This window comes from Cynocephalus volans, chromosome 4 (genome assembly GCF_027409185.1).
Source record: "Cynocephalus volans isolate mCynVol1 chromosome 4, mCynVol1.pri, whole genome shotgun sequence".
Classification (NCBI taxonomy): Eukaryota; Metazoa; Chordata; class Mammalia; order Dermoptera; family Cynocephalidae; genus Cynocephalus; species Cynocephalus volans.
This window is the reverse complement of record NC_084463.1, coordinates 91,046,690-91,065,594: the sequence shown is the minus strand read 5'-3', so window position 1 is coordinate 91,065,594 and position 18,905 is coordinate 91,046,690. Positions and strand designations below refer to the sequence as shown.

The following is an 18,905-nucleotide window of genomic DNA, read 5'->3' as shown; positions in this document are numbered from 1 at the left end:
TTTCCATCTATTAGCTGTGTGACCATGGGAAAGCTACCTCTTTAAATTTTGTAAAGTGGAGATAATAGTGAACACATCAGATAATTGTTGACAAAACGAAATGAGATAACACACATGAAATGCATAGAACAGTACATCGTGTAAAATAGGTGTGCGACAAATATTAACAACTACTTTTATACTCCTGGAACCTAGCCCATGGTGTGGCAGACAGGATGTGCTAATTGTTTGCCAGAGAAATAAAATTGTATTGTAAGACTAAAAATATTTGGGAGATAATGTTCTATTTTATTTGTTTTATTTTGTTCATAGTGGCTTTGAAAAAATATCTACTGTTGTTATACTATCTGATAATAGATGCATATCTATAAATGCATATGTGCGATATTGAATTGCAATTGTGAGAAATGCTATAAACAACTTGTACAGGACCATATTAAAGTGTGCAGTACAGACACATATGTAGGTATTTATTTAATGCCTGTCTCCACTAGAATGTAAATGCTCACAGGGCAGAGTTTGAGCTTGTCTTATTTGTTGTAATATGTCCAGGCATTTCTCAGTTTCTGACACAGAAGTGTATTTAATAAATTTGGGCTGAATGAATGAACACATGGAAAAATAAACTATGTTTGCACAATTTGTAAGTGCCTTTACCGTTCCCTCCACTTGGAGTCTTCTCTTCTTCCATCATCCGTTATCACTGCATGTCAAAATTCTATTTAACTTTCAAAACCCAGCTGAGAAATCCTCCCATAAAGCTTGCCCCTTTTCTGAATCCTTGTGGTAATCCATGGATACTTAGGGTACTCAACAGTTTGTATCTGGTATTACAGCAATGTGAGTGTCTATTTGAAAATTTCTGTGGGCAGAATTCCAATCAGGGGTTCTCCTGATTTATTCATTTTTGTATTTCTTCCAATGCTTAGCAAGCTATGTGACATTCACATTAGGGTCAAAATATTTTTTTCTGAGATGAATGAATAAATTAATGAATACTATTGAAAATGTTCTTTGATTGATAGAAGTCCAGAGTCTAGTGCACTAAGGACCCACTGAATCCCAGTGTGAATGTCTTTGCCAAATCTTAATCTGATGACTAGCAGCATAAGGAAAACCAATTTTGTACATTGTTATGAGCAACCATGGGGCACCATTTGGTCAAGAGGTAAAGCAGTCCCTCTTACAAAGTGGTGGTGTCACAAACAAGTTGTAAGTGCACCTTTGCACCCTTATCCTGTGCCTAGAATAGTGCCTGGCACATAGCAGGGATTCCATAAAATGTGAGTGAACTGAATGAACTAATACATGAATAAAAAAACAAGTCAGTCTCTATGAAAAGGAAATAACTACTAATTATGGGCTTGTTTTTATAAGCATAACCACTCACTTGAATAAAATAGCAAAGCCTTTGATTTGCCTGACACCTAAAGATACTCTCAAGAAGAATACCCTTATCGTCCCAATGATGGAACAATTTATAGAACTTCATAACAGAGCTTTATAACACTCAGGCACTGAATAAATATTTAGGAGCTGGACTGGCTGGACCCTTACACTAAAATACAGGGGAAATTCTGTGTTGCATTTTGTACTTGGGGCTCTTGGGTCCAACAAATGAACCTGTTTGAGAATCCAGATTTGATTTCCATCTCATCACTACAGGGCATGATCTGATTTGTGAAATCAAACCCTGAAATTTTGAAGGACTTCGTAGTTTGGTTTCCTTCTTCTCTGCAGACTATTTTGGGCAGCACTACCCAGGCATCAGCTACTTTAAGTTTCCTATTACCAACGTGAATTTTAGGCTATATCAGGAGATTCTCTGGAGGCAGATTGTATCATGACTTGAGATTTTATGTCAGGTTTATTATTAGTCCACAGAGCTTCACTGACTGAAAAGCCATTTGTCATCTACAGCTCTTTGTGTGTGAGAGAGATAATCCAGACCATCTAGGTGGCTCTGCATTCTAATGATGTATTAGGAATCCATGCTCATAGAAAATGCACAGAGGAGCATTTACCTGCTTATGAACTTTTCAGGATGGGTTTCCTTAGATCAGCTACATCACTATGTGACTATACTTCCTGCATATTATTCATTTCCAAATATTTAATTTTCAAAGATAACTAGGTTTATTTTAAAGGAGGCAATTAATTAAGCCATATAATCATTTCTTTGATATAATATAATTAGCATGGTATAACATGTCTATTTTTGGATTTATTTTATGATATCCCAAACAATGAAAGGCAGTATTAAAAAAAATGCTATATATACCTGTATGCATTTTTGTGTGTGTAAAGATGTGTGTGTGTGTATGAAATAAATATAATTGGGTTAAAAAGTGCATAAAGTAGGGAATAGAGTTCTTTTTCCTGAGAGAGATCTACATTATATTTTCTTTCAAAGAAATTGAGGCTCAATTTAAACAGATTTATCCTCAACTAATAACATTTTAATACTGGCCATATTTTCTAACAGAAGTCCTCATAAAATTATGATAACATAATGACACAGTTAATAAGGACTTGTTAGAAATGTGAGAAGATTTGAGAGACTGGCAAATTCCCACTATCTTCTGAAAACAATTTAGAACAATCAAAAATAAACTAAAATGATAACTTAGGTGTGTTTATGCGTATGTGTGCAGTAGGGGAAATTGGGAAGAAACACTAGAATGAAAGAAAGACTAGCCCACAGACTATGAGAATTAAGTCCAAGGCTATTTTTTCCCATAAGGGTCTACCCTCTGTTAACGTATCATCGCCCTCACCACCACCCCAGCGCAATGCTTTAATCAAAGTTTATTGTTTTCTCTAGATGGATGTGAATAGAAATAATTTCATGAGGCCAATATCAACAAAGCTGGTGATGAAAACTGTCATGCATTAACTGAAAATCCTGGACCTGGGGACTCTTACTTGATTTAATCATTCCTCACATGCTAGAGTACTCTTTCTGTGGTGGCACTGTGCTAGACCCTGGGAATAGATGCATCACTGTAGTCAAGGAATTTAAGACAAGAAAAGAAGAAAACAAATAAATGTTAATTTCTTTCCCTATCTTACCTTCCTTTTCACCTCTCTCCACAAAGTTGCATTATAATAAGAGGCAGAGAAGAAAACACTTACCAATAAAATAAATATTAGGGGATAAATTAGAGGTGCATACAAGAAACCAAGAAGGGAGAAAATAAATCAGCCTGGCCAGAGAAGGCTCCATGAAAGAGGAAATACTTGAGCTTTTCAAGGAATATCATACTTTCCTTGATAAAACAAAGGAAGAGGAGTTTGATAATGACAGGAGAAGCAAAGAATACATACCAGATTCTAGTTCAAAGCAGAATTACTATAACTTAATGTGATATAGGGAGCTTTCCATTAGTTTTTTGAGAATCCTTGTAAAAATTATGTAAGTTTTATGTTTTTAATAGTTTAGATCAACTTACAAAGATCCAACTAGAATATAGTGGTTCAATTAGAAGAACTTCAAATATAGCACAGTCTTTGAAACATTTATGTGATTTCTAAGTTACAGAGAAAAACATGACAGCATCTAACTTAAATCACTTGAAAATAACTTGAACTTAAAGAAAGATTTATTCCAGCTATTGATAGAAGCATATCTCTTGAGTTTCTATGTTAGAAATAATGCTTTTCTTGAGGGTGTTCCAAACAATTTTTAGAGGGATTAATTTTTAAGAATGTTCTCTCATTCCTAATTGGTTATCTCAGTACTTCAAAATAGATCTAATTAAGAGAATCAAATGTTTTAATACTCTTCTTCTGAGTCCTATTTACCTCATCTCAGCCTATCAAATGTAGCCAGCCTGGTTTCTCTAGTTGGATAAATTATATGCACAAACATTATTTCTGTAATATAAAACAAGACACTGACTAACTTATTAATTCATTTTACATTCTATATGGTTCTATCAGACATGTTTATAAATCTCTGAGTATTACATCACAACTTTACTAAAGAAACAATCACACTTTTCAAGAGAGAATTTTTATGGTAGATTTTACTCAGATAAGCAAAGAATAGAAATTTAAGAACAAACTTTTGGCTTCTTGATCTGTATATCAAACCCAAGTGCAAAAAATATTTAAGCAATCTTAAGTATTTTTGAGGGAACTAGCCAGTAAATACACATTGCAGGTTATTTCAAACATTAATATGAGGAATATTAATATTGAGGTCTTTTCTTAGTAACTGTTACTATTAGAAACTACTGTCTTCAGAGGGATGAGTTTATCTGGGCCACTGTTTACTCTTTCTCATTGATTAATGTTTGGCCATATTAAGAATTCAGATTTCATAAAGAGCAAAAACAGACATATCTTTATCCTGAACAAGAAGATGCCATTTCTTTAAAGGTATACACTATACACATTTCTCTATATGGGGAAAAAAGGAGAAAAATAAAAGAATCCCTAGGAAAATAAAAGGAAATTTTCCTTACCGGAATGAATGCATGCTGCATAGCTTGTTCACATTGTTTTAAGGAAGCAATAGTATCCCACAAAAGCTGATAATTCTCAGCCCGGGAAGCACTTGGCCGTTGCATAGCGAAAGCTGGTAACACTGAAACTGAGCTCAAAGAACCCAGTTGAAGAAGGAAAAAAACCCTGCAGATCTGTTACATAAACTTCTTAATTAGATCTGCTACACAACCTGCTATCTTAAGACTTAAAAAAAAAGTTAATCAGAACATTTCTTTTGGGGGATAACTGGGCATGACTTGAACAGAGACAGATGTTTTCATTGGGAAGGATTTTTGTTCCCACACTTGTGAAAGAAATCTCATCAGTGTTCCCCTGTCTTCACACAGGTCTGGTGAAACTGCACATACCATAAGTGAGTGGGGGGAAAGGAGTAGGAGGGAGAGAGATGTGGGAAGAAAAAAATTCTACCAGAAGATTTGGGTGGCAGGCCACGGAGGTAGAATTTGGGTACCTTGTGAAAAGTAGTAAAATTGAAGGGAGTAGGTTACATACACATATATATGTACATCTGTAGATGTCTGCACTTGTCTGCTGTGTGAAAAAATACAACTACATGCAAGCATACGCACAGTGTCATTTAATAGGTCCAAATCTCCTCTCAGTTTAGTTAAGACCTAGATATAATATATTCCTTACCTACAGAATATTAACTGCCTTTATTATATTACAAGGTGTTTATCTGGGATTATCCATAAAGACTAGCCAGAAGGTTTATAAGTATAAAACACAGCTAATTGTTTATCTCAAAATTTAAGAAGAATTAGAAGATCGTTGTGTTGCCTATGTATTGGAGAAAAGCACATTTATTTCTTGTTCGAGATAGGATTTATATAGATAATACAAGGAGAATTGTGCCTTTAAATATTCTTGGGACCTGAGAGTGAGCTGCACAGAGGTGGAATGTGTTCATTCCAAAGAAATATGCTTGTGCACTTTAACAACAAAAAAGGCTAGTATAAGCATTAAATAAAATATGAGCAGAACTTAGGGACATATTTTGAGTTCCTTTTACCTATGACAGGAGCCCACACAGTATGATGAGCCTCTTCTAGCACCTACAGTCTCCGTGGGACTGCTGAGGTAGGGGGCAAGGCATCATGAATCAAGGTGCAGAGCGCTCAGAAGTTCCAAAGGAATTGTACTCTCAGGGTCCAACAATGGCACTATTTACTCAAGCATTTCGAGAGGTAGAGGCAAATGGAGGAAAATACAGAGCATAATGAATAAGCTGTGCACTTACTTAACCTAGAAAATACAAAGAGTAAAAAACAACGTACAAATTGTAGGAAATAGTTTGATAACATAAATGAAAGACGTTTGCTTTATTATTTTTGGAAGCGCTGCATGATTTGGGTTACCCAGTTTCTCTTCATTTGTACCCTGGTGATGGTGGATTGGTTCATACTGATGACCTCGTGATATGAAAGTCTCAAAGGCTGACACCAGAAAAGTTTTTCTCTTACCTCCATTACTTTTCAATTTTGAATTGAAGGAATTGGAAGCAGAACTGATCTTTCAAAATTTTTACCTCGGCTAATTTAGAGAAAGATTGTTTTTCCTTAGTATTTCATGTGTATACACCATAAAGCTATTGCCTTAGACAGTTTGTTTCTCAATATCAATTCAACCCAGCCTTCTCTTTTTCTCATTCACGGTGTTCTTCTGTTCAGCTCACACCCACAGACCCTCCTCTGCCTTCATTCCTGCCCTTATATTCTCCCATCTGCCCCCACCACATGCTGCTTCTTCGTGCACTGTCGACCAGCCAGCCCACAACTTCCAGAAAATATTCCTTCACTAGTAAATGTTCTGAATTTCTCAAGAAACAAAAGGAAAATAAAAGTTGTTTAATAAGTCATCTTCCAAAATCTCAGCCAATTCTTTCTGAATTCTTTCAGCAAATGTTCATCATTATTCCAGACCCCAATTTCTGGGTCTTCTGTCAAGCCTGGGGCTTCTTTCACCTGTGGTTCTTCAGGTCCCTTTGGTCTTTCATTTAAGTAGCATCTCCTAAAAGATCCTCTTTTCCTAATTCTTCAGAATTCAGTCTCTGTATCTAGAAACTCTACATTAAAAATGCCCTTAGAATCATGCATTTCTTCATTTATTTATTAATCCAACAAACATATCAAGTATCTCTCATGTGTTATACTTTTTGATAGTAGTAGGGGCAAATGGATATATCAGATATTGATTATACTGTTAAGGAGCTTTACGTATAATGGAATGGATAATACATAGGCACAAATAACAAAGACATAAACAAATTTAAGAAGTGCATGTGCCATAAAAGAGGTAGCATAAACTATTGTCAAAACAATGAAAAAGAAGAAATTACATTCATAGGAAAATTAGGGCAGCCTCCTGGAAGATTCAGCACTTTGCTAGAGCTTGGAGTTAGGGCAGAATTTGTACATGCAGAGATGATAGCTAGGAGGAATTCCTGAGAAAGGAAAGGGAAAGCAAATGCACAGGTAGAAAAGAAGTCATTAATGATTGATTTAGAAGGAACATGACACCAAGAAAAAATTTGCAAGCCAATGACTACCTAGCTTAATACTCATATTTGGAGTAAAAAACTTGTAGCTTCCTAGTCCTAATGTTAGCTAATCTTAACTTTAAGAAAGGTTCACATCATAGGAAGTATATCTCTGAGCACAATGAAATTAAGTTAGAAATCAATAACAGAACAATCTCTGGAAATTCTCAAAATATTTAAAAAGTAAATGTGCACTTTTAAATAATGCGGTCATCAAAGAAGGCATTTTTAAAAAATTAGAATGCATTTTAAACTGAATAATAATAAACCACAACATATTAACTTTTGTTGGATGCTTGCAAAGCAGTAATTAAGAGAACATATATATATATAATTACACACTTAAACTCGGAAAAAAAGGTCTCAAATTAAGAAGCTTCCATCTTTTTTTTAAATTGGTTATAAGGAAGTTTTTTTTTTTGTTTGTTTGTTTGTTTTTCCAGCAGCTGGCTGGTACAGGGATCTGAACCCATGACCTTGGTGTTATAAGGCTGTGCTCTAACTAACTGAGCTAACCAGCCAGACAGAAGCTTCCATCTTAAGGAAAACAAAAAATATAGATAGCAAATTAAATCCAAAGTAAGCAGATAAAAGGAAGTAAAACATATCAGAACAGAAAATAGAGAAAAATTAATGAAACTAAAAGCCGGTTCTTTGAGAATATCAATAAAATTGATAATCCTCTAGTAAGACTAATGAGGAGAAAAAGAGAAGAGAAACAAATTATCAAAATCAGGATGGAGAAAGGTGACATTCCTGCAGACCCTACAGACATAAAAGAGCTAATTAGGGCATCTATGAAAGGAGAGAGGCTTAGCACTCCCATTGACAAGAATGAAAGAGGCCTTCAGGCCTGACAACATGCATAGAGTTAAGGCATTACCACCTACTTCACTGGCATCTAACCATCATTTTTGAGTAACTGAATAAGCAACACAAGAATCATTATGATTTGTAATAATGAACATGCTAATAATATTGATTTGATCATCATGTACTGTGCACAAATACTGATAGTCAACTCTGTACCCCATAAATATGTGTAATCAACTATGTTGCAATTCAAAAAACAAATTATAAAAAATAAAGTTAGATCATCCCCCCCAAAAAAAGCTAATTAAGAAATCTAATAAACAACTTTATGCCAATAAATTTGACATCTCAGGTGAAATGAACAAATTCCTTTAAAGATGTAAAGTACCAAAGTTCACTCAAGAGAAAATAAGTGACCTACAAAGCCATACATATAACTATTAAAAATATTGAATTTGTAATTAAAAACATTCCACCAAGAAAACTCTAGGTCCAGATGGCTTCACTGATGAATTCTACTTAACATTTAAGGAAAAATAACAACAATTCTATGTAAACTCTTTCAGAGAACAGAAGATGAACAAATACCATCCAACTCATCTTTTGAGACCAGCATTACCCTGATCCCAAACCAGAGGAAGATATTACAAGAAAAGCAAATATCAATATGCCTTTATGAATACAGATACAAAAATTCTAAACAAAACTTTGGTAAATTTAATTCAACAATATATAAAAAGGATAGCAAATGCATTATGACCACATAGGCTTTATTCTGAGAATATAGAGTTGGTTTAACATTTGAAAATGAATCAATGTAATTCATTATATTAATTTTTTTTACAGAAACAAAACAAACTAATAACCATTTCTGGGTAAATAAAACAGAAAACAAAAAACAAAACCTCTCAGGACAAGACAATGATGTCCCTACTCAACACTATTCAACATTGTCTGGGAGGTTCTAGATTTATTAAGATTGCAGGATACAAGATCAATATAAAGGTCAATTGTATTTCTATCTACTAGGAATAAATAAATAAAATAAGGATAAAAATAATACCACTCACCATAAAATAAAAAAAACAAAACACTCAAGGATCTGATAAAAGATGTGTAAGTCATGTACAGTGAAAATTTCAAAGAAATTAAAGACACAATATTGTTAAGATGTCATGCTCTAAAAACTGGTTTATAGATTCAATGCAATCTCAATAAAAAAATCCTACTGGGTTTTTATTAATTAATTAGTAAGAATTTGACAAGCTGAGTCTAAAATCATATGTAAATTCAAAGGACATAAAGTAGCCAAAACAGTTTTGAAAATGAAAAATAAAATTGAGAAAAAAACACTGACTCATTGCTAGACTTATTGCAAAGCAAATGCAATCAAGACAACGTGGCACTGGCATAAGGACAGATAAATATATCAATGAAACAGAACAGAGACTCCAGAGGTTGGCCCATACATCTACAGATAATTGATTTTCGGTAATGGTGTGAGGGGAATTCAAGAGACAAAGGTAATCATTTCAACAAATGATGTTGAAACAATTGTATATACATATGCAAAATAACAAGCTTTGATTCACACCTCTTACAATACATTAACTCAAAATGGATTACAGACCTAAAGTAATTTAGGTTATTCGTTAAATGTAGTTTAGGTTATTTATAACCTAAACAAAATATCTAAAAGAAAACATAGGAAAAAATCTTTATGATCTTGGGTTAGGTACAATACCAAAAGCACAATCCATAAAAGAAAAAAACGATAATCTGACTTCATTGAAGTTAAAAATGTCTGTTCTTTGAAAAACACTGTTAAAAAATCAAAAAGACAAGCCACAGAATGGAAGAAAATATTTATAAATTATATATTTGATAAAGGAGTTGTTTCTAAAATATATAAAGAATTCCCGAAGCTCAAAACAAATAATCCTATTAAAAATGAGCAAAAGATCTGAACACATGATTAATTCACCAATGAAGATACACAGGTTTCAAATAAGCAGGTGAAAAGATAATCAACATCATGAATTATTTGAGAAATGAAAATGAAAAACCACAGTGAGATACTGCCATACACCTATTAGAATGGCTAATATTAAAAAAGACTGGCCAACCCCTATGGAAACAGTTCTGTGGTTTCTTAAAAAGTTAAATCTATACCCATTCTATGATTTAACCATTTCACTCCTAAATATCTACCCAAGAGAAATGAAAGCATATGTTAATTCAAAGACTTTTACATAAATATTTATAGCAGCTTTATTTGTAATAGCCCAAGACTGGAAACAACATCAACAGGTGAATGAATAAACAAATTGTGATATATTCATGCAACGGAATACAAGGGTAATTTAAAAAGGTGATGGAAAATTTGTATTATCTTTCAGTTTCATTTTCCATGAACTTTTTGAAGTACTCTATTTAGCAATCAAAAGAAATGAACAATTGATACATGCAACAGCATAGATGAATCTCAAAAAAATCATGCTCAGTGAGAGAAGACAGACAAAAAAAGAGTATATACTATATGATCCTGTTTATATAAAATTCTAGAAAATGCAAACTAATCTATGTGACAGAAAGGACAATAGTAATTGCCTTAGAACGGGGAGGTAGGGTGGGTAGAGGGAGGGTGTTTTATGGATGGATTATAAAGGGGTATGAGGAACTTTTGGGGATGATGGATAAATTCGTTATCTTGAATAGATGGTTTCATATGTCAAAACTTATCATTGAAGCTATTTTAACTGTTTTTCAAAGTCTCTAGAAAAAAACCTCAGAAAGTCTCATATTCCTGGGTTTTATTCTAAGTGACAAGCTTGCATCATTTAATGTTACAATTTTGTAGTTTGACCTGTCTCCCTGGAGAAGGACAGGAAGAGAGAGGATTGGAAAGCACTGAACTACCATCAGAAAGGGAAGCAAAGGACATGGATAAGTTTAATCATAGGAAAGGGACAAGATTTCAATATCTAGTTGTGGTTCTAGTTATGGTTCTTGCCCTAATTAGCTGTAAGATCTTGGTTCGATCATCTTGCTTTAACAAGCTTCAATTACGCATTTGTCAAATGAAGAGATTAGATTCAAGAGCCTCTCAGAGCCATAATTCAGTGATCTGTGGATATATTTTAATACTCAACAATCTCATTTCCCTTTCAACTAAGCACTTATAGGTATGGCCTTAAATTTAGCAAAACTATTTCATATAATTTTGAATTATGCACTGTCATGCATGCTGGTAATTTCTCTCCAATAAAATAGTAAACTCTTGAGGGAAAAGTCTTCCCTATTAAAATTTCTGGTTTTCTCAATGTATTTAAAGTTTATAGCCTACATCACTGTAATAGTGACATTATAATTCATACTGAAATTATAAGGATAAAAATTAACCAATTTACTGATTAAAAACCACTTTCTAGCGTGACACTCTTCTCGCCCCCATGAAGGTCTTATTCCCAATTTACAGATAGAGAAACAGGCTCACAGAGGCTAAAGTGACTTGCTTCACCATTTAACTAGCCATGTGACCTTGGACAAGCTCTTCAGTTTCTCTTTGCTTTAGTTTTTATCTGCAAAATGGAGATTTTAATAGTAGTAATCCCATATGATATAATCTCATAGGATTGTTGAGGATTAAATGAGTTAATATTTGTGAAACTTTAAAGTAGAGCCAGGCACATAGCAAGCATTATTATCAATGTTTATGAAATTAATTAGCTTAATCTTATTTTATTAATTTATTTAATAAGTAAGAATTAAGTAATACCTAAGATTAGATTCCTGTCTTTTGGCTCTTAGTCCAACATGCATCTGACCAGTGCTCAGTAATTATTTAGGTAACTATATTCACCTTTCCTGACTACATTTACACCCCAGTCTAAAGTATATTACCTCCTAGTGTTTTTCTCCCTGAACCCTATTTGTTTCCTTTGTAGTTACCATCTTAATTAAAACATATATTCATTTATTTACTTCTTTTTTCCTGTCTACCCTACTAAAATGTAAGCTCGGAGAGAAGCCAGTGTATATCCAGCTCCAGCACAGTGCCTAGAATATCACAGATTCTTTCATGGTTATGGGTCTAAAATAGATAAAAGCTAATTAAAATTTCACAAACATATGTTACTATATTTACCAGGATCTTTTCTATTTACAACATTCTATGGTGAATTTGGCCATGACTCATAAAAATTTGGCATCTGACTCATTTTCTCTTATTTAAGAGAGAAAGTGACACTTCTTTGATGGGGCAAGACTCACAGGACTGTACCAGGGTAAAATGGCAAATGAACTTTTACTGTATACAGTAGTTTTACAGAGGACATGATATGACTTGTGGTATATGGAAATTCATACGATATAAAATCATGCTACATATTCAGTCAGTCATGCCTCAAACGTGCTTAAGAGATACTCATACAAGTTCTTGTATTAGACTGATATTCTACATAGTCTGCAGAGTCTTTGTAATCATAAGCCCAGTACTACGAGGAAGACAAAGCAAGCAATCTGAGAGTGGTTGACTGCAGCAGGCAGAACACTGGGTCTTTGAACATAGTTCTGCCAAAAGCTAGACCCCAGCATGGGTCTAAACTTCAGGCCAGAGTCAAAGCCAGAGCTAATCTGGATAGAACTGAGAGGCAGATGAAGTTCATCTTCACCATCTTCTCCTCCTTCCAGACCCCCGGGCCTTGCTCTTTGGTACTCTCTTGACTGAAGAAGAGCTATTTGAACTCATTTATAGGACAGCGTGAAGAATTTAATGTGTCTCTTTCCCCCACTTGCTTTCTTGACATTTTTTTGAGGGCAGGTGTCAATTGTGTGCATCTGCTTATGCCCAGCTCCTAGCACATTGCCTGGTGTATAATGAGGAACAGCAAAGGTGTGTTAAATGATTGTATGGATGTGGAAAATAGTGTACTTGATGATGATAATAATAGGAATTGCTAATATGTGTAGAGCATGTTTTGATTGACAAAGCACTTTTACAATTAAGAGTTGTCCTCCCTGTTACTTTTCACCTTCTTCCTAATCACACATTTAAATATTCGTATGTCAGTGGTTCTCTTGTTTATATTATTGGCTCAGATTTCTCTCCTGAATTGTATATCCTGCTGCCTGCTGGTCATCTCCACTTAGATATTTCACAGAATTCTCGGACTTAACAACTTCAAAATCTGAACTCTTATCCTTCAGATCTGCTTCTCTTTCATCTTCATTAACCAGTAAATTCAAGCTCCTGCCACTCATTTGCTCAAATCAGATACTGAATCTCAGGAACCCCCACATGCACTTCATCATGACCCTCTGGGCTTGGCATGGTCTGACACTCCCTGTTACTAATGTCATCTTGTGCCATTTCCCCCTCTCTGTGCAACAGACCCAGAACAGCACTTAGGACATGATGAATCCAGTTCTCACGTTGGTTTCTATGCAAATACCAGTCCTCTACCTCAATTTTTCTCCCACCTGTTCTATAGAATTCTCTCCCACTTATTGTTTAAATCTTAGATCCACTGTGCATTGTAAAAAGGTTTACCAGGATCCCTGTTATCTATTTAGTAGATGCCAGTCGCAATCCCTTCTTGCAGTTGTCACAACAAAGTGGGTCTCCAGATATTACCAAATGTCCCCTGGGGGGACAAAATTATATCTGGTTGAGAATTACTGCCCTATACCTTGTTCAAGACATCCTGTTATAGCTTTTCACAGAGCCTAGTTTGTAAACCTCTTTTTTGTGACCTTTGTGTGATGTTTAGATTATTTTTTAACTCCCCACTGAAATACCCCATTATGGATAGAAACCAATTCTATTGTTTATCATTTACCACCTTTATATATTTATCACCTGTAGTGTAGAGCATGAGATAGATACTCAATAAGCATTTGTTGAATAAATTAAAAAATTAATTATCACATAAACCCTGTGGAATATGTACAGTCAGAATTAGCACTCTCATTTCTAAATTGAAGTAACAGATACATTGAGTAGTTAAATGACAGGCCCTTGAATCACACCATCAATAAATGGTATATCTAGGACTTAAACCTAGGTTTTACCATTCTCAATTCTTCTTACCAGCATGTATCATTTTGCTGTCATTACCTTTTTTGTTAACTTTCTCAGATTACTTTACTTCCCTCCCTTCCAATTTCTCTATTACATTTTGTCCTTGTAGTCTATGCACAGTAATATACACCTAGCTCTATCTCAAGGGCTAAAATGCTCAGGGCCTAACAGTGGTTTTCAATGATGCTTCACTCTCATGCTTTTAAAAACTCATAGTATATTAAATATAAGAGGAAGGAGGTTAGGCCTTTTCATGTTATAATAGGAATACAAGAGGAAAAATAATCAATAACTCTCCTGAGTAAATTTGCTTTTATGTTACACTTAGCCTTGTGGTCCACTCTAGTAAACAGCCTGAAGAAAAGTAATCACATGACAGGTTAAGATACTCTGATCTTAAGGAAGGCATTGAAGAATTGTTAACTAGAACATGAAAGAACTTCTAAGGATGTCTGATTAAAATTATATTTTATTTCCACACTGCTTAAGTATGGCCAACCAGAAAAATCTCAGTTGGAAATTGAAATTCTCTTAAATGGCACTTTCAGCATGCCTAATGCACTTCTATTTTCCAAAGTTTTGAATAGCAAGATTTATACAGCACAGTTACTTGATTTTTTTCCCCAAATAATCTATTTTTGAATGGTTTAAGGTCCATGATGGTTAACAAGAAAGTGGCTAAGTCAGGGAAGGGTACACTGCTGAGAGGTAAACCTGACACAAAGGTGCCCCTGAGCCATGAAGAGGAGCCATGTTGGTGGGTGTGGATGTTAGAAATCTCTTGCTAGCAGCAAAGGGCTGGCGGGGGCTGAAGCCTATGCTTTCCCATTCCTCTGCAGATGCAGGATAGTTAAGTATGAGATCTGAAGTCAGATTTCCCAAGTTAGAATCCTAGCTTCACTACTTTTTAAATGTATAATCTTGATCATGTTACTCTATACTCTGCGCCTCAATTTCTCACATCTGTAAAATTGACTTAATATCGGTATTTCTGTCATATGGTTGTTGTGAGGATTTAATGAGTTATTCATGTGTCCAACATAAAAGAAGTACCCAATAAATAATTGTTTACTATCCTCTTCTTTATAAATACATATTTCCATGTCTGTATAACACTGAGCTCTGTCCATATGTCATATTTTTATCATCTCACTAGTTTATAAGCACCTTTACGGCCTAATCTCCATTGCATTTTCATCATCATTAAAGTATCTCATTTGATTCTTACAACAATCCTTTAAGGTTAAAATAGTTGCATCCATTTTATAGACAGGAAACTGAGACTCAGATTAGTTGTATGTGCCTAGGATTATGCAGTTAGGTAGTGGCAGGGACAGGGCTAAAGCACTGGTCTTTTAGAAATACTCTTTTACGCTGTTAATACCATAGAAATTTCACATATTCAGTTCTTGTCTTAGCTCTTGAAAGATACCAAAATATCTCTGGGAGTTTGTCTTCCTTATTCTTTCCTCTAATTAATACATCTCCACTGGTAGCAACTACATGTTTAGTCAGCGTTGCATAAGTCTCTCCTTCTTTACCTTTCCCTCCCTTCCTCCATCTCTCTTTCCTCTTTTTCTCTCTCTCACCTCCACCTCACCCTTTCTCCCTCCCTCTCTCTCCTTCCATATCTCTCTCTCTCTCTCTCTCTCTCTCTCTCTCACACACACACACACACACACACACACACACACACACACACACACACACACACACACACACACACACACACACACACACACCCCTCTACCTTATTGGTCTATTTCATATAGGAGAGGCAGCATTAATAATGACTTTGAGGTTTCCAACTTCTGTGATGAGAAGATTGGGATCAGGTAAGAGCCAATAGGAGGTAGATTACTAAGGCAGCAAAGGACACTCACTAGGTGAAAAAGTGAAGGAAAGAAGTTTGTGTCTAAAAAGAAAATTACTGTGGAGAGGAGAGATAGTCCTTGATTCTAGTAAAGCTTGTAGTTAGAAGACCAGCAATAATTAACAAAACAATCTTCCTGGGATAAGATGAATGGGTCTGAGTCTCTGTTCTATTAACTATTTACTGCAGGAATTCAGGAAAATTAGTTACATCACCAAGTCACAGTTTTCTTCTTGTAAGTTATGAATAATAATAATTAATAATAATATTATCAATTTCCTAGGATTGTTGCACAGATTAAATGAATGCTTATTTCTTAGAACATAATAAAGTGCTAAGTAAACAATAATAAATAAATGTTAACTATCATCAATATTATTATCATTATCATTAATATTATTAATGCTATAAGGAAGGGGAAAGTGTGAAAGGCCTCCAAGGTGAGGGTGGTAAATTTCTATCTGATACTTTAGGCAATAAAAAGCTACAAGATAGAATACGATTGAAAATATATTGACTGTTTCTTTGTTAAAAGACTGGAGAGGTAAGTACTATATATGCATGGAGTTTAGCTAGGATTCATTTGCAAGAACCAGGTGGTTCTGAGATAGGACAAGAAATATAACTAAGTACCAGAGTCATCAAAAACATTTATCTCCAGTACTTCTGAAGTCTAGGTCTATTCATTCCAAAAAGAAACTGTGTGTAGAATATTAGTATATCAATAAAAAACTCCAAATTAAACTAAGAAAAGTCTGAAATTATACCATGAAGTCAAGACATGTGAACTCTTTCAAAGTTGAAAGGCCAGCACCACAGTCACAAATAATGGATTCTACCAAAGAAAGTCTTACAAATTTTATTTCACCGAATTGTGTTGGCAAGATTTTAAAAAGTCAGTTAATGCAGAGATCATAAACATTTATAGTGGGGTAAAGCTTCTGTGATACTTAGCTCTATAATGCACTGAGACAAATTTTACTCATGCACAGAACTGTAATGTTTTGTGGACTTTGCAACAATTCCTTTTTAATCAGCAATCTTCCATAAAAGTCAAAAAGCAAGGCCCCTGATGTCCTTTTCCTCAGCAATCATTTCATTTAAAAAACATTTCAGTGAGTACTAATTGAACAGAAACTGTCAACTTTCTTTTTTATAATGAAAGGAAAACTGCTGTGATGAAGAGTTTCTAATCATTATATCTAATTAAAAAATTAATCCTTAGGTCTCTCATTTTTAAGTTCTTTTAAATGTAACAAAAGAGTTTCCCTTTCAAAACTGGGATACAAAAGCACAGACATTAGGTAACTCTACTTCTAGGGTAAAGCCACAAACTTGTAATTAAAGAACGTTGGCCCAAGCTATTGTGAAGGAATTAGGAAAATTACAAGAATCAGCCAAACCTTGGCCCTCATTGATCTATGTTTTTTAATACAGAAAAATCCTATTATAGCACTGACTGTGGGGGATCAAAAAAGTAATTGCAATCTAAGCCTTTTGTGGCACAGAGAAAGAAAAATGGTCTCTGCAGCCCAGCTCATGAGACGGATGTGACTCAGCCTCTTAGCATGAGTAAGGGTAATCTTTCTAGGTCTAGAGGTAGAGCTAGAAGCAAGTTCTTCTTCTAAATAAGTGAGCTTTTACCCCAAGATTCAGATTCACAAGCAACCTTTATAAACTACCTTCAAATCTTCTGCAGCCCCGTGGAAAAGAAAAGCGAGGACTTCTGCCAAACATGGGAGATGATCCATTGTCTCACTCTGACGGTGAACAAGGCAGGGGTAGGAGGAACAGTTATGAGAGGCTAAACGCAAACTGCAGTATTATGAGCAGGTTACATTGACCATCCCTACTCCCATCCTATGCATGTTAAGTATTTTAGGTGATTGTGTAATAATCAAAGAAAGAAAGGCTGTTTCAATGTGCCATTTGCTGGAACGCCAGGCCCCAAGGATTTGTAACCAGGTCCATAGTATACTAATGCTTTTTGTATGGGGGCTTCCTGCTTTTCACTAACAAGAACCAGCAAGATCACTTCTAACAACTAAATCTACTTGTGATAATACACATTGTGACCTCTAAACTATTACAGGACAGTCCTCAGTAAAGGCTGAGTATCTGCAGCTCTAAAATAAGCAAATACGATTAGATGTCAGCTCAGATCACTGCTTCGCTGAGCAAAGGAAACAATCTTCCTAATGGAGCGTAACCTTACTTCCAGACAAAGTTCCTTCTATATTTTTGCCTCTCAGGGAAAGGACTGACAGAAGACTGAGCAAGTATTTTGTGTTTTTTGTTGTTGTTGTTGTTGTTGTTTGTTTGTTTTGTTTTCAAAATATTTCATCATACAGAGACCTTTTAGATTTCATTGACATACTCTGTTTTCTGCTTTCACTTTACATGGTTTTGTAAGAGGAATACATTGCATAATAAGGAGTGAGAAACATGAAATCCTTACTGTGCTGTTTATGAGGTGTGTATGACCAAACTAAGCCTCTTTACCTTTCTTTTTTTTTTTTTTTTTCGTGACCGGCACTCAGCCAGTGAGTGCACCGGTCATTCCTATATAGGATCCGAACCGCGGCGGGAGCGTCGCTGCGCTCCCAGCGCAGCACTCTACCGAGTGCGCCACGGGCTCGGCCCCTCTTTACCTTTCTGAGCCTTTATTTTCCCTACTGTAAAACAGGATAATAATCCCTATTGTTACGGGGATCTTCTGAGGCTCAAATAAGAACTGAAATGTGAAAAAGCTTTGGAAATATAAAGCGTGATTATTTTTCAATATGAAGGAAAAAGGGATTTAGCATTCATTGAACATGCGCCAAGTAGCAGAAACAGCACTAAGTTCCTTCTGTCGTAGGTCTTCTATAAAGTAGCCTCATGATAGAGGCACTGTGTCCATTTAAATGGGAGAGAAAAGGAAGTGGTAGAGATACTGAGTAACATATCTAGGGTCTTAAGACTTGTTATTTGTAGAGACAATTAAATTAAATTTTGTCTGCCTCCAAAGACAGTGCTCAGCTTCCAGAAAGTGGTAATTGTACTTTTGGTAGCACAGTGGTTAAGAAAGCAAGGTTTTAAAGTGA

The 18,905-nt window shown here is 35.1% G+C and overlaps 1 protein-coding gene and 1 non-coding gene across 12 annotated transcripts in view; one reads left to right on the top strand and one right to left on the bottom strand.

The window, feature by feature from the left end:
* The window catches only part of DLG2 (discs large MAGUK scaffold protein 2), a 2,032,915-nt gene that overhangs the window by 710,158 nt on the left and 1,303,852 nt on the right, over positions 1-18,905 (bottom strand). For 3 of the 11 annotated variants that reach the window (XM_063094168.1, XM_063094171.1, XM_063094172.1), the window contains exon 1: positions 4,470-4,574. The exons of the other annotated variants lie outside the window; for them this stretch is intronic. In XM_063094168.1, the coding sequence (XP_062950238.1) occupies positions 4,470-4,574 (105 nt within the window). Of the gene's footprint in view, positions 1-4,469; positions 4,575-18,905 lie in introns of those variants that run through there. 11 annotated transcript variants of the gene reach the window in all.
* On the top strand, positions 7,842-7,968 carry LOC134377473 (U6atac minor spliceosomal RNA). The gene has a single exon (XR_010023513.1). It is a non-coding gene; the product is annotated as a U6atac minor spliceosomal RNA (small nuclear RNA).